This window comes from Notolepis coatsorum (assembly GCF_963971535.1).
Source record: "Notolepis coatsorum genome assembly, chromosome: 15".
NCBI classification, from domain to species: domain Eukaryota; kingdom Metazoa; phylum Chordata; class Actinopteri; order Aulopiformes; family Paralepididae; genus Notolepis; species Notolepis coatsorum.
The window spans coordinates 4,267,158-4,280,150 of NC_140179.1; the positions used below are offsets into that span (position 1 = coordinate 4,267,158).

At 39.7% G+C, this 12,993-nt stretch overlaps 1 protein-coding gene across 1 annotated transcript in view; it reads left to right on the forward strand.

Moving 5' to 3' along the window:
* The window catches only part of aldh1l2 (aldehyde dehydrogenase 1 family, member L2), a 38,726-nt gene that overhangs the window by 18,496 nt on the left and 7,237 nt on the right, over window positions 1–12,993 (forward strand). The window contains exons 10-20 of the mRNA XM_084330589.1: window positions 553–700; window positions 4,000–4,119; window positions 4,817–4,944; window positions 5,293–5,443; window positions 6,649–6,719; window positions 7,110–7,215; window positions 8,900–8,987; window positions 10,316–10,409; window positions 10,543–10,642; window positions 11,765–11,863; window positions 12,330–12,495. Of these exons, the coding sequence (XP_084186715.1) occupies window positions 553–700; window positions 4,000–4,119; window positions 4,817–4,944; window positions 5,293–5,443; window positions 6,649–6,719; window positions 7,110–7,215; window positions 8,900–8,987; window positions 10,316–10,409; window positions 10,543–10,642; window positions 11,765–11,863; window positions 12,330–12,495 (1,271 nt within the window). The remainder of the gene's footprint in view (window positions 1–552; window positions 701–3,999; window positions 4,120–4,816; window positions 4,945–5,292; window positions 5,444–6,648; window positions 6,720–7,109; window positions 7,216–8,899; window positions 8,988–10,315; window positions 10,410–10,542; window positions 10,643–11,764; window positions 11,864–12,329; window positions 12,496–12,993) is intronic.

Consider the following 12,993-nt stretch of genomic DNA (forward strand, 5'->3'; position numbering starts at 1 on the left):
CTGCTGCGGTGAAAATATGCGACAGGCTGCCTCCTCGTGTACCGGAGGGGGACACGTGATGCAAGGCTTCTGTCCTCACTACAGCCGACCAGTGGGAGGCATAGTCTAGCAACGTTCAAGACAGGGGAGGGGAGAATTGGATCATACGAAATTGGGATGGGAGAAAAATAGAAAAATGGGGAGAAAAAGTGGATAAAAAAAAAAAAAAGTAGCAACAGAAGCGTGTGGTACAGAAGGCTCCAGCTTCTTGGTTTAATCTTTCAAATGACCTATGTTGACCCTTGACCCTTATTTGGCCCTCATTGCAGATCTTGTAGTTCTTGATTGAACCCCGGGCCTGTTTGACTTTCAACTTAATATGCTTCTACGTGACCCACATCTAATATTTTAACTAATGGTTAGCCCACTGGTTTACTGATCTATCACCCTAAACATCTATATCACACAGCATGACGTTATCTGCTGCGCCTTTAAGCTTTTGGTGGTGTAACTGTGGTGTAACTAACTGTGGTGTGTGTGTGTGTGTGTGTGTGTGTGTGTGTGTGTGTTCAGGCTGGTGGAGGAGATCAAGCAGAGGTGTGCCGGGGTGCAGCTCCAGACCGAGGACGTGTACATGGCCACCACCTTCCAGGACTTCATCCAGCTGTTTGTGCGCCGGCTGCGGGGAGAGGACGACGAGGAGGAGCTGGTCATCGACTATGTGAGTCAGGACCAGTGTTGGGACTAACGCGTTACAAAGTAACGCGTTACAGAAACGAAGTTACTTTTTGCCGCAACTAGTACTCTAACGCATTACTTTTGAAATTCAGTAACGCTACTTACGTTACTGAATGGTTTGTTAGTTCGTTACTGCGTTCTTTTTATGTAGATTCATAGCGAGCGTCCTTATTTCGCCTGCGTTTGTTTTGTTTACTGTAGACTGAAAGGCGCTATATAAAACGAAGTATTATTATTATTATTATTTCTTTCCGTAGCCTCATTCTGGTTTCGCACTTCTGATTGGCCACTGACGTTCTGAAAGAAATAGGCGCTCTCTACAGTAAACAACAAGAGGACGCTCGCTATGAATCTACATAATAAGAACGCAGTAATAATAACGAACTAACAAACCATTTAGCAACTACTTGGAGAGATAATTAATATACAACATGGAAACGAGATAAAGAACATGTTTGAAGGGCTGCTGGAGTCAACTGGACTAACGTTACATCTCGACCACCGCAGACTGGTGACGGTGAGTGCAATGTGTTCACTGAAACTCAAGATCAACGGATTTTGACTGTACTTAATCTGCCAGGGAATCTCATAATACTAATCAAACAATATAAATATAGTCCTTTCATGCACAATTGATATCCTAACTATTCTAACGTTGCAATGCTTTGATAACAACGCTGCAAGATGGTTATGAATGAATTAATGAATGGATGAATGAATGAATGAATGAAAACTTTATTTAACAGATTGCAGAATGGGTACAATACAGTACGGCTCAATACATACAATTGTTAAGGGGATGCAGACCTGAGAAAGACGTTTGTCTTGTTTCCATCAGGGTCCCCCATTTTCAATTCATATAGACATTTATGACATACACAACATACATGACATTTATGGCATAGGGACATATAGGTATTTAGTACTGATACATTTGTGACATAAGCGGTATTCAAATATACAGTACTGTTACCCCTAGATCCTGACAGAGTATATACATATGATGGGGAGGGGACTGTACATTAGGAGGGGGTGGGTGGGTGGGAGAGAAATATACATACAGCGGGGAGGGAATATATAATGAAACGCTCTAGACCACATTGCTTAGCAGAGTTCGGTGATGTGAATGGAAACTGTCAAGTTGATCAACCGATTTTGAGTATATGGGGCATGGGACTTGAGCAATTTATTTTTTTTATTTTTTTTTAAATAACTAAATAGTTACTTTTCACAGTAACTCATTACTTTTGGGTGTAAGTAACTAGTACAGTAACGAAGTTACTTTGAAATGAAGTAACTAGTAAAGTAACTGAGTTACTATTTTTCAGTAACTAGCACAACACTGGTCAGGACACAGCGGCAACACGGAGAGAGCGTCGCTAGGAGTATTTAGCCAATTTTTTTTTTTTTTTTTTTTAACCTTATCTTGGGTCCTGACTTTATTCATGTGTGCAGTGATACACATTATTTATAGTGCTGTCAGGCGATTAAAAAAATGTATCTAATTAATTACAAGATTTGTAATTAATTAATCTAATTAATCGCATTTTAATCGCATAACCATTTTAGGCCTGATATTCTATATTCTATAATCATATTTCAAATTGCATGTGTCCGGATGGCAGAATTCAGTACTCTTATCTACAAAACCTTCTGTTTAATCATCTTCCATTTATTCATTTGCTTAGATTTTTCAGGTCTGGTCAATTTTAGCATGGTGTTATTCACAGTCAAAGATAAAAAAAAAATTTAATTGATATTCTCATTTCGTTCATTACAATCTACTCAAGCCTAGTAACAGACACAGTATTTCTGACACTGGGAATACATTCCCTGAGATCCATAGATGTCCCTAGAATCAGATACCAAGAACATGCAAATGGACCATATTAACACTTTGGTTGCCTAAGGTTAAATTCATGATATACCATAGATTGCCAGCGCTATTTGTCTATGGAGAAAGTCCCCTTCTTTGCAGGGCTATAACTTTTTAAATTCTATTGCTACATTGCCATTATTAGGGCCCATTCAAAGTCCTATATGTATTGTTCATTGTGTAGCAACGTTAAACTTTTTCATTCACATATTCATAGTAAAGTATGGTCTAATGTATAAGTATGTTTTCATCTCTTTCTGCAGCTTTCTCCAGAACGTGATCTATAGCCCCAAATACATTATATTGATGATGCAATACAGTTTTATGGCAATCAGCGCGATATAAAAAATTCCAACTAGACGTACTTCTAGAAGTTACTACACGTCATCTGATGTTGACCGGATGGGCGAGGGGCCGTTTATAATTCCGTGGGCAGCGTTATACCAATCATCTAATGTGGGTCAAATGTTGATAATAGCAGTTAGTATCGAAGACGGTAACGTTACACGCTGAAACTCACCCCAGTCTCCGCGCGCCGTTGGGCGATCATCGTAGAGTTGAAATCTTATCATTATGGGATGTAAATTTACCCGGTCCATCTCCAGCTTGTATAATGGTATATACGTCCAAATCATGTTGTTTATCGAGTTATTGGCAATCGATCACTGTGTAGCGTGACGAGCCAGAGTCGCGGGACCTATAGCGAGCGCCCGGAAGTACTACGGACGTAGCACAACCTCTATGCCACTTCCTGTTAAAGCGATTGCGCCGATCGGCCACCAGATGGCGCTCCTGAACCGCCAGAGAGCTCAGTGGGTCCTGCTGGTGGATCTCAGGCCAGCGGAGGGGACATATGAATCCAATCGCAGATTTTTGAAATATTGATATAAGGACGCTGTACAGCGTCCCCCGGCAACTTGAGCATGGCCAGCAATGACGTCAAAACACGTTTCATGGCAGTCAAAGTGTTAAAAGAAAAAGTCTGTAAATGTGTATTCTACGTTCTTATGGAATGAATGAGATAAAAAAAAACATTAAAATATATATATATTTTTTGTAATTCATTTTGAGTTAATTTTCATAACGCGATAATTTGCTGTGTAATTCATTAATCTAATTAACGCGATAAACTGACAGCCCTAATTATTTATTATAATATTATAACAATTGATAACAATAATGATAATTATTATGCTTATGATTATTATGTTCTAGATTATTATTATTATTTATATTATCTTTTTTCTTGCCCCGTCCCCCATAGCCTACTGCCCTACTGCTATGACGCCTGAATTCCCCCCAACAATGGGATTAATAAAGTAACGCTTGACTTGACGTGATGTCCAGTGGAGGCTGTTTGTGACGCATGTTTTTTGACCCGTGCCCTCGACATGTACGTTTCCCAGGTGACAAGAGAGGTGAACAACATGACCCTGAGGATGCCGCATCAGTGTTTCATCAACGGCAGGTTTGAGGACGCGGAGAGCGGCAAGACCAGCGACACCATCAACCCTGCCGACGGCTCGGTGAGCAAACAGCAACACGCTCACAGATCAACGTATAGAAACGCATGAAAGGAACACGACTCCTCGCCCAGTTGATCTGTACTAGGGCTGTCCCCGACCAAGGATTTGGATGGTCGACTAGGATTGGCCAAAATTTGCCGTTAGTCGACTATTGGTCGACTTAAAAAAAAGTATAATATTTTTAAATTATTATTAATATTATTATTATTATTATTATTATTATTTTCTTTTTTGTATAATTTCATTTGGGCTGTGTGCTTAATGTCTGAAGGAGTCGACTGAAGGCTTCTTGTCCTCTGCAAAAGCATGCAATTGGTCCACTGATCATGGATACATCTTGATATTTGTCTAGTCTAGTGTGTTCATTAGATGGGTGAAATCCTCTTTCAGTGCCTCTGTGCCTGTTTTCGTAGGCAGTTAGCCTCTGGTATGCGTGCCATTAGCGCTAGCCACGCTTCTAGGCCTCTTTTCCTTTGGAAAGAATGATAAAAAAATATATATATATATATATATATATTATAATATTTTTTTATTTTTTTACTATTCGACTAAGAGGTTGGTTAGTCGACTACGGCTCCTTTCGACCGATTAGTCGACTAATCGACTAATAGGGGTCAGCCCTAATATGTAGTAACGGTGACTGTCCTCGCCCAGGTGATCTGTACTGTATGTAGTAACGGTGACTGTCCTCACCCAGGTGATCTGCAAGGTGGCAGCTTCCTCAGTGGGCGATGTGGACCGGGCCGTAGCGGCGGCTAAAGAGGCCTTTGAAAACGGCCCCTGGGGCAAAATGAACCCCAGAGACAGAGGGAGTATGCTCTACAGGTGAGCACTATGCCCATAGCACCCCCTAGTGGCCGTGTAGCTCAACACAAGTCTGATTGGAGCTGTCACAAACTGGGAGTCCTTTTTTGTTTCATCTAAAAAAGTATGTATGTTAGCGTTTTAGTCTGTAAGATATTGGAAGCAGCGGTTTTTGGGGCGTTAAAGACTAATTATTAGGATTAAAGGGGCACTTCACCAAAAAAAACTGATTTATTTTGCACATAATCTCACACACATCCAAAAACTCCCAAGATAACGCTGACTTTTCCAGACTCTGATGCATCAACGTCCTCCCTCTTCCTCTTCCTCTCCCTCTCCCTCTTCCTCTTCCTCTCTTGTGCCCCCAAGGCTGGCAGACCTGATGGAGGAGCACCAGGAGGAGCTCGCCACTATCGAGTCCATAGACTCCGGGGCCGTTTACACCCTGGCCCTCAAGACCCACGTGGGCATGTCCATCCAGACCTTCCGCTACTTCGCTGGCTGGTGTGACAAGATCCAGGTAGAGATATATATACAGATAGCAGCAAGAAAAAAAACGGAACAGTATATTCAAAGACCAGTTGGGGTGTAGAAGACGAGGAACAAACTAAAAAAAAAACAAGACAATTAATTAATTAATTATTATTATTATTATTATTATTATTATTATTATTATTATTATTATTATTATTATTATTATTATTATTATCTATCTATCTATCTATCTATCTATCTATCTATCTATCTATCTATCTATCTATCTATCTAATAATAATAATACAAATAAGTTACCGTACCCTCTCCCCAATACCCCCCAAAATACCCCATACCCCCTTTCCACAAACCCCCCCCCCCCCCCCCCCCGGACCAACAGTACACAATTCATAGTATTCAGTCACAGACATCACAAACAACAGGTAATTGCAATTAGCCAGCAGGCGATCATTATCACACAACAACCCCCCGGCCCATGAGCTGTGGCATTGTGCCACTTTGTATAGAAGAACCTATCACGAGGACACTATGAATAAGTAATAACTGTGGAGTGTATCTCCCTGATAGGTGTCAACCACATGTTACTGTTATAATGTTTTTGAACAAGATAAGAAAGAATCCCACATTTCAACTGTGGCCGTTATACTTATCATTCAGAACAACACAATAGAGTACTTTGGCTCTACTTGCAGTTACGTCTACTTTTTTATCCTATAGACATACAATCTGTTTTTTAAGGTCTTTGTTGCTTATGTTTAAATGTTTTTATTTTATTATTATTCTATGGTCTTATTTTAAAAGATAAGTATTCTTTGATCACATCACTCAACTAAAGACTGTACATATCATAGTTTAAGTCATATCTTTTCAAAATAGGCATTCTCAGATTGGTGTTCTGCTGGATACTGCAACAACAATAATAATAACAATAATAATAATAATAATAATAATAATAATAATAATAATAATAATAATAATAATAATAATAATAATAATAATAATAATAATAATAATAATAATAATAATAATAATAATAATAATAATAATAATAATAATAATAATAATAATAATAATAATAATAATAATAATAATAATAATAATAATAATAATAATAATAATAATAATAATAATAATAATAATAACTAATCAACACACTTACACTTTGCCCTGTAACCTTTTGTTTGATTATAAAGTTACAGAAAAAGTTGATGTCATTATCGTGTCTTCCAGGGCAAGACGATACCCATCAACCAGGCCCGGCCCAACCGCAACCTAACCTTCACAAGGAGAGAACCTCTGGGGTAAGAGATTAAAGGAACGCGGAAACATTATGGGAAATGCGCATACTGTCTTCTCCAGAGTCTAGACTAGCTTAGCACAAATTAATGGAGGTGGATACGGACCACTACCCTAGCTTAAAACTCCGGGAGAGGTGTTTGTGGTCAACAGCTAGGCTAGTTGGTCCGCATCCGCTTCCATTCATTTGTGCTAAGCCAGGCGGCTAGCGTGCAGCCGGATCGTTTTCTACTGAACGCGCAGAGAGGAAATAGTCTAATCTATCCTCTTGTCTGACTCTGGAGAATACGGTAAGTGCATATCCCATAATGTTCCTTTAAATGTGCGTGTAAATGGTGTACATGCATTGAGTACTACTGTGCTGACAACATGCTGTGTCTGTTCCGTCGTGGCAGTGTGTGCGCCATCGTCATCCCGTGGAACTACCCTCTGATGATGTTGGCCTGGAAGAGCGCCGCCTGCCTCGCGGCGGGAAACACACTGGTCCTCAAACCGGCACAGGTGAGGGGCGAGTCTCTCTGATTAGGTTTTTTTATTACATGTGAAAACGGCCAGCGAATCAAGTACGGCCAGCGAATCAAGTCTCTGCTATGGTTTTTACATGTGAAAACAGGCAGCGAATCAAGTCTCTGCTTTGGTTTTTACATGTGAAAACAGGCAGCGAATCAAGTCTCTGCTTTGGTTTTTACATGTGAAAACAGGCAGCGAATCAAGTCTCTGCTTTGGTTTTTACATGTGAAAACAGGCAGCGAATCAAGTCTCTGCTATGGTTTTTACATGTGAAAACAGACAGCGAATCAAGTCTCTGCTTTGGTTTTTACATGTGAAAACAGACAGCGAATCAAGCCTCTGCTTTGGTTTTTACATGTGAAAACAGGCAGCGAATCAAGTCTCTGCTATGGTTTTTACATGTGAAAACAGGCAGCGAATCAAGTCTCTGCTTTGGTTTTTACATGTGAAAACGGCCAGCGAATAAAGTCTCTGCTTTGGTTTTTACATGTGAAAACAGGCAGCGAATCAAGTCTCTGCTTTGGTTTTTACATGTGAAAACAGGCAGCGAATCAAGTCTCTGCTTTGGTTTTTACATGTGAAAACAGGCAGCGAATCAAGTCTCTGCTATGGTTTTTACATGTGAAAACGGCCAGCGAATCAAGTCTCTGCTTTGGTTTTTACATGTGAAAACAGGCAGCGAATCAAGTCTCTGCTTTGGTTTTTACATGTGAAAACGGCCAGCGAATAAAGTCTCTGCTTTGGTTTTTACATGTGAAAACAGGCAGCGAATCAAGTCTCTGCTTTGGTTTTTACATGTGAAAACAGGCAGCGAATCAAGTCTCTGCTTTGGTTTTTACATGTGAAAACAGGCAGCGAATCAAGTCTCTGCTTTGGTTTTTACATGTGAAAACAGACAGCGAATCAAGTCTCTGCTTTGGTTTTTACATGTGAAAACAGGCAGCGAATCAAGCCTCTTTGCTTTGGTTTTTACTTGTTACACCAGGCTCACCATATTCGATCTAACAACTGACACCGATACTCTATTTTAGCCTGGTGTTTTAGCCTGGTGTTGCCCCAATATCTGATACCAGCATCAGTGTATACCTACACATTATACAAGCATGCAGCAGTTAGCCCCCGCACACACATGCACAGACGCTAATGTGACCTTTATGTAAAAGACCTTCAATGTATCCATTGAATTGCTTCAATACTATGGAGTACTATTGTAAAATTCTATGGTATCGACATTTTGTATCGAATGACACTGTGTTCGATACCTAAATAGTTAATCTCATCAGTGTCTGTGAGCCAATAAGCATATTTGTTCCAAGATATAAAAATGTTTAATGTTCAACCACAATCCAAAATCATCCATCAGCCTCTGATTGGCTCACACAGCACATGCGATGCACAGAACTCAGCAAAGCAACGTATTGGTATCAGTATCGTTATTGGCATCAATACCCAGTGCTACTGTACGCCATATTGCTGAAACATGTATGAAAGCATTAGTATACTGTATGCAGTGCACAAGGACATGTGTTGGAGAACCAGTGTTTGGCCTGGATTCATTTGATGCTAGGTTGTGGCTGTTGGGTGCTCTATATAAATACATAATTAGTGTCAGCCTGCTGTGTAAAAAATAGTATTATGGTCTCTCGTCATCTAAAAGGCCTGTGTTATCCTACAGGTGACTCCACTGACAGCACTGAAGTTTGCTGAGCTTACGGTTAAGGCTGGTATTCCCAAAGGTGTCATCAACATTGTTCCTGGCTCAGGTAGATACATGGGAATGTTCTGGAATTATACCCCCCCTCGTCCTGCTGTTTCTTTTTCTTCTGTTTTTATAATTTAATATAAATGACATGTTGTATAAAAACACATAGTTACTGACGGGTTCTTTATTGGTTCGGTTTGATGGACTCATACTACAAATTGGGTTCAGCTGAACAGATGTTTTTGGCTGTATATTATTTTTATGAAGATGATTTGTAAACTCACTTTTATTTTTTTTAGAAGAAATCGCATTTTAAAGATACAATGTAACATACCCTTTTAGTGGTAGTAGCTGTCTTTATTATTTTGGAAGTAGGTTTTGTTTTATTTTCCCTTCAAAATCAAAACAGTTTTGTTATAAACTTCGTGATACTCCATGTACAGAATAAAGCACAGATTTCTTTAACACCACAAAAGAAAGGTTCATGGTCAGCGTTGCATCACAAGTTCAACTCATAAACTTAGTTTAGTTTTAGTTTATTTCCCCCCCTGTACAGTATAAAAACAACAACACAATAACGACACCTGTAAAGTACAAAATATATACAGTGCAGGAAGATGCAAAAAAGCCCAGAAGGCTTATAAGAAACCTCCACATATAATAATAATAATAATAATAATAATAATAATAATAATAATAATAATAATAATAATAATAATAATAATAATAATAATAATAATAATAATAATAATAATAATAATAAACATAATTGTATTACATATAGCAAGTTGGAAAACAAGATCAATGTAAGGACCTTGTTGGAGTATGTGAGAGTAAGAAGTAAGTATGAGTAAGTGTGTGTGTGTGTGTGTGTGTGTGTGTGTGTGTGTGTGTGTGTGTGTGTGTGTGTGTGTGTGTGTGTGTGTTTGTGTGTGAGAGTGAGTGTGAGTGTGTGTGTGTAAGTAAGTAAGTGTGTGAAGTCAAATACAATACAGTGATTACAATACACAAGTTGCAATATAATAATCAGATGTTCCTTCAAACCCTTTTTGTACGTTTTTGAAGATGTTTTATTTTGCCAGATGGAGAAAATCATTCCATAATTTCACACCTCTATATTTAATAGAAAATTGCCCTATAGAATAGAAATAGAAATTTAGGAAGATGAAGATGTAAATAACTGGTATCATAGAACTCAAGCGGGGTTCACCACTTGTATTTACCACTTGATCAGCCATTTGAGTGCCTCCCTCTGGTGGTACACTTGGTGACTTCCACCTTGACCACTTGATAAGGACCAGCTGAACGCATAATTCTTAGAACCTGGAAATACCTGATGACGTCGTCGTAATTGCTTTCATCAATTTCTTCCTCCTCTCCCCTCTCCAGGTGGTCTTGTGGGGCAGCGCATGTCCGACCACCCAGACATACGCAAGCTGGGCTTCACCGGATCCACCCCTATCGGCAAACACATCATGAAGAGGTACAGTAAAGCCAGCCAATGCCGTGCCTCGTGTAGCTCATGTGACACATTACAGGAAGTGAGGAGGACTTGGTTAGTCTCCCTTTGGAAGGTCTCTGCTCATACTCACTGTGTGTGATTGTTCTCGCTGCAGCTGTGCACTCAGTAACCTGAAGAAGGTCTCTCTGGAGCTGGGAGGGAAGTCTCCTCTCATCATCTTCAGTGACTGCGACATGGACAAGGCTGTTCGCATGGTGAGACAATGTTGTGTTTTGAGAACTAACATTGAGATTCAGAGTTTTATTTGCCACATGGAATCATACAACCAGAGTTTCTTCATTACACAATCATAAATAACATTCCATGGACAAAAGGAACAGGAAGAAGAATAAATCTTATAGTTACCTGCCCCTTATTCCTAAACTAAAAAAGTATTTTCTTAATGGTCGGCGTACAACCTAATTTATACCAATAATAATTTATACCATTATACAGAAACTCACAATCCACAGTTAAACAAAGAAAAAATTAAATAATAATAATAATAATAAAGAATAAAGAATAAAAGAAAGAGAAAAAAAGAAAAGAAAATATCTCACTATTCAGATCACATTTGATTTTCATACTGACTAAATATTACTTTTTTATAATTTTTTTTTGAATTGATAAACACTATTACATCCCTTACGCTCGCTATGGAGAGAATTCCACAACTTTACACCAATAACTGAAGGACACATCTGTTTAAGTGTGGTACGTGCAAACTGATGTTTAAAATTGTATTTTCTCCTACTAAACTCACTTTCTAAATGAAAAAGATTTTGTAGATGTACATGAAGAAGTATTTAATAATAAAGAGAGATACTCGCCAACACTGCTTTCAACTGTTTTCATGCAGGGTTTCAAAGTGAGAGAAAGGAAAACATTGTTTCTTATTTATTCCCATTTATCTTTTAGTGTTGCCCCTTATTATCTTTTCCAGCTTTAATGTCACTGTTCCTGCCTCATCGCGTTTTAATAATTCGCATGAATTAACTTCTTAATCGTTCTCTCATAATAATAATAATGATAATAATAGCTTAATTTTATATAGCGCCTTTCAAAAGACCCAAGGTCGCTTTACATAGGGGGAAAAAGAACAAAGTAACAAACGTAGTGGACAGACACAACATACAAAGTGAGAAATTAGGGGTTAAAGGCCAAGTTGAAGAGGTGGGTTTTGACTTGAGCAGTTTTTTGAATGAGTCCAGAGTTGGGGCGTTGCGGAGTTCTGCAGGGAGGGAGTTCTCATCTCCTCATTCATTGATCTTCTCTATCTGTCTTCATCTAATTGATCTTCTCTATCTGTCTTATTGATCTTCTCCGTCTCTCCACAGGGTATGAGTTCTGTGTTCTTCAACAAAGGGGAGAACTGCATCGCGGCGGGGCGTCTGTTTGTGGAGGAGTCCATTCACGACGAGTATATCAGCCGAGTGGTGAGAGAGCTTGAAACACACGTTTATTATTTGTTATATATCAATGAAATAGTTCAGTGTAATTGCTAGTGGAACAGTTAGGACCCACGTTTATTTCCTGTCAATTACTGGTATTAACAAACACTGCAACATTAATTAACCTGGCATTGTGTGTTAATTTATATCCTCTAAAAATAAGTGAGGAATCACAATCCACTCAATGGGATCAAAACAGAAAGAATGGTTTGATAATCAAATCATAGCCCCGATAATCTGAATCAAATCCTGACATCCCTGGTGATTTCCACCCCCTACAAATTGCCATAGCTATTGTACTTTTAAAAAGACAATTTAGATTGGCTCAATCAAATCATATCAAAGAGATCCCTGATCAGATTGTATAATAATAATAATAATAATACATTGATTCTTTGATTCACTGGATTGAATCCTTACACACCCCTTTGCTCTCCCCTTTTCCCTTAAGGTGGCGGAGATCAAGAAGATGAAGATCGGAGACCCACTGGACCGCTCTACTGACCACGGTCCCCAGAACCACAAGGCCCACCTGGACAAGCTGGTGGAGTACTGCGACATCGGTGTGAAGGAGGGGGCCACGCTGGTGTGTGGAGGCAAACAGGTGGACCGACCAGGTACTCCAGCCTGCAAACATAGACCCACGTGGAGGGGCGGGGCGGGGCGTTCGGTGGGGATGGAGCTGAAGTCGGGTACAACAGTCTTGTGCTTCATGGACAGACCCCCACCAAAAAATATAGATTTTTTTTTTTATCCACTTTTTCTCCCATTTTCTATATTTTCTCCCATCCCAATTTCGTATCATCCAATTCAACCCTCCCCTGTCACGGACGCTGTTTCTTGCCTCCCACAAGCCGGCTGCAATGTGGACTAAGTCATACATAGCACAAGTCCCCTCCGGTACTTGAGGTAACAGCAGTCGCATCTTTTCACCTGCGCAGCTCGATCTCTCAGTGGCGAGGAGTAACGCGTGGGAGGCTCACGCTGCCCCCGACACTTCCTGATTCTACTGCGCAGGCGCACCAACCGACCTGTAGGAGTCACTGTCCACAACGCCCGATCCCCACCCATCAGTTTCCCACCCCCTAATACGGCCAATGTGTATTAGTACGGAC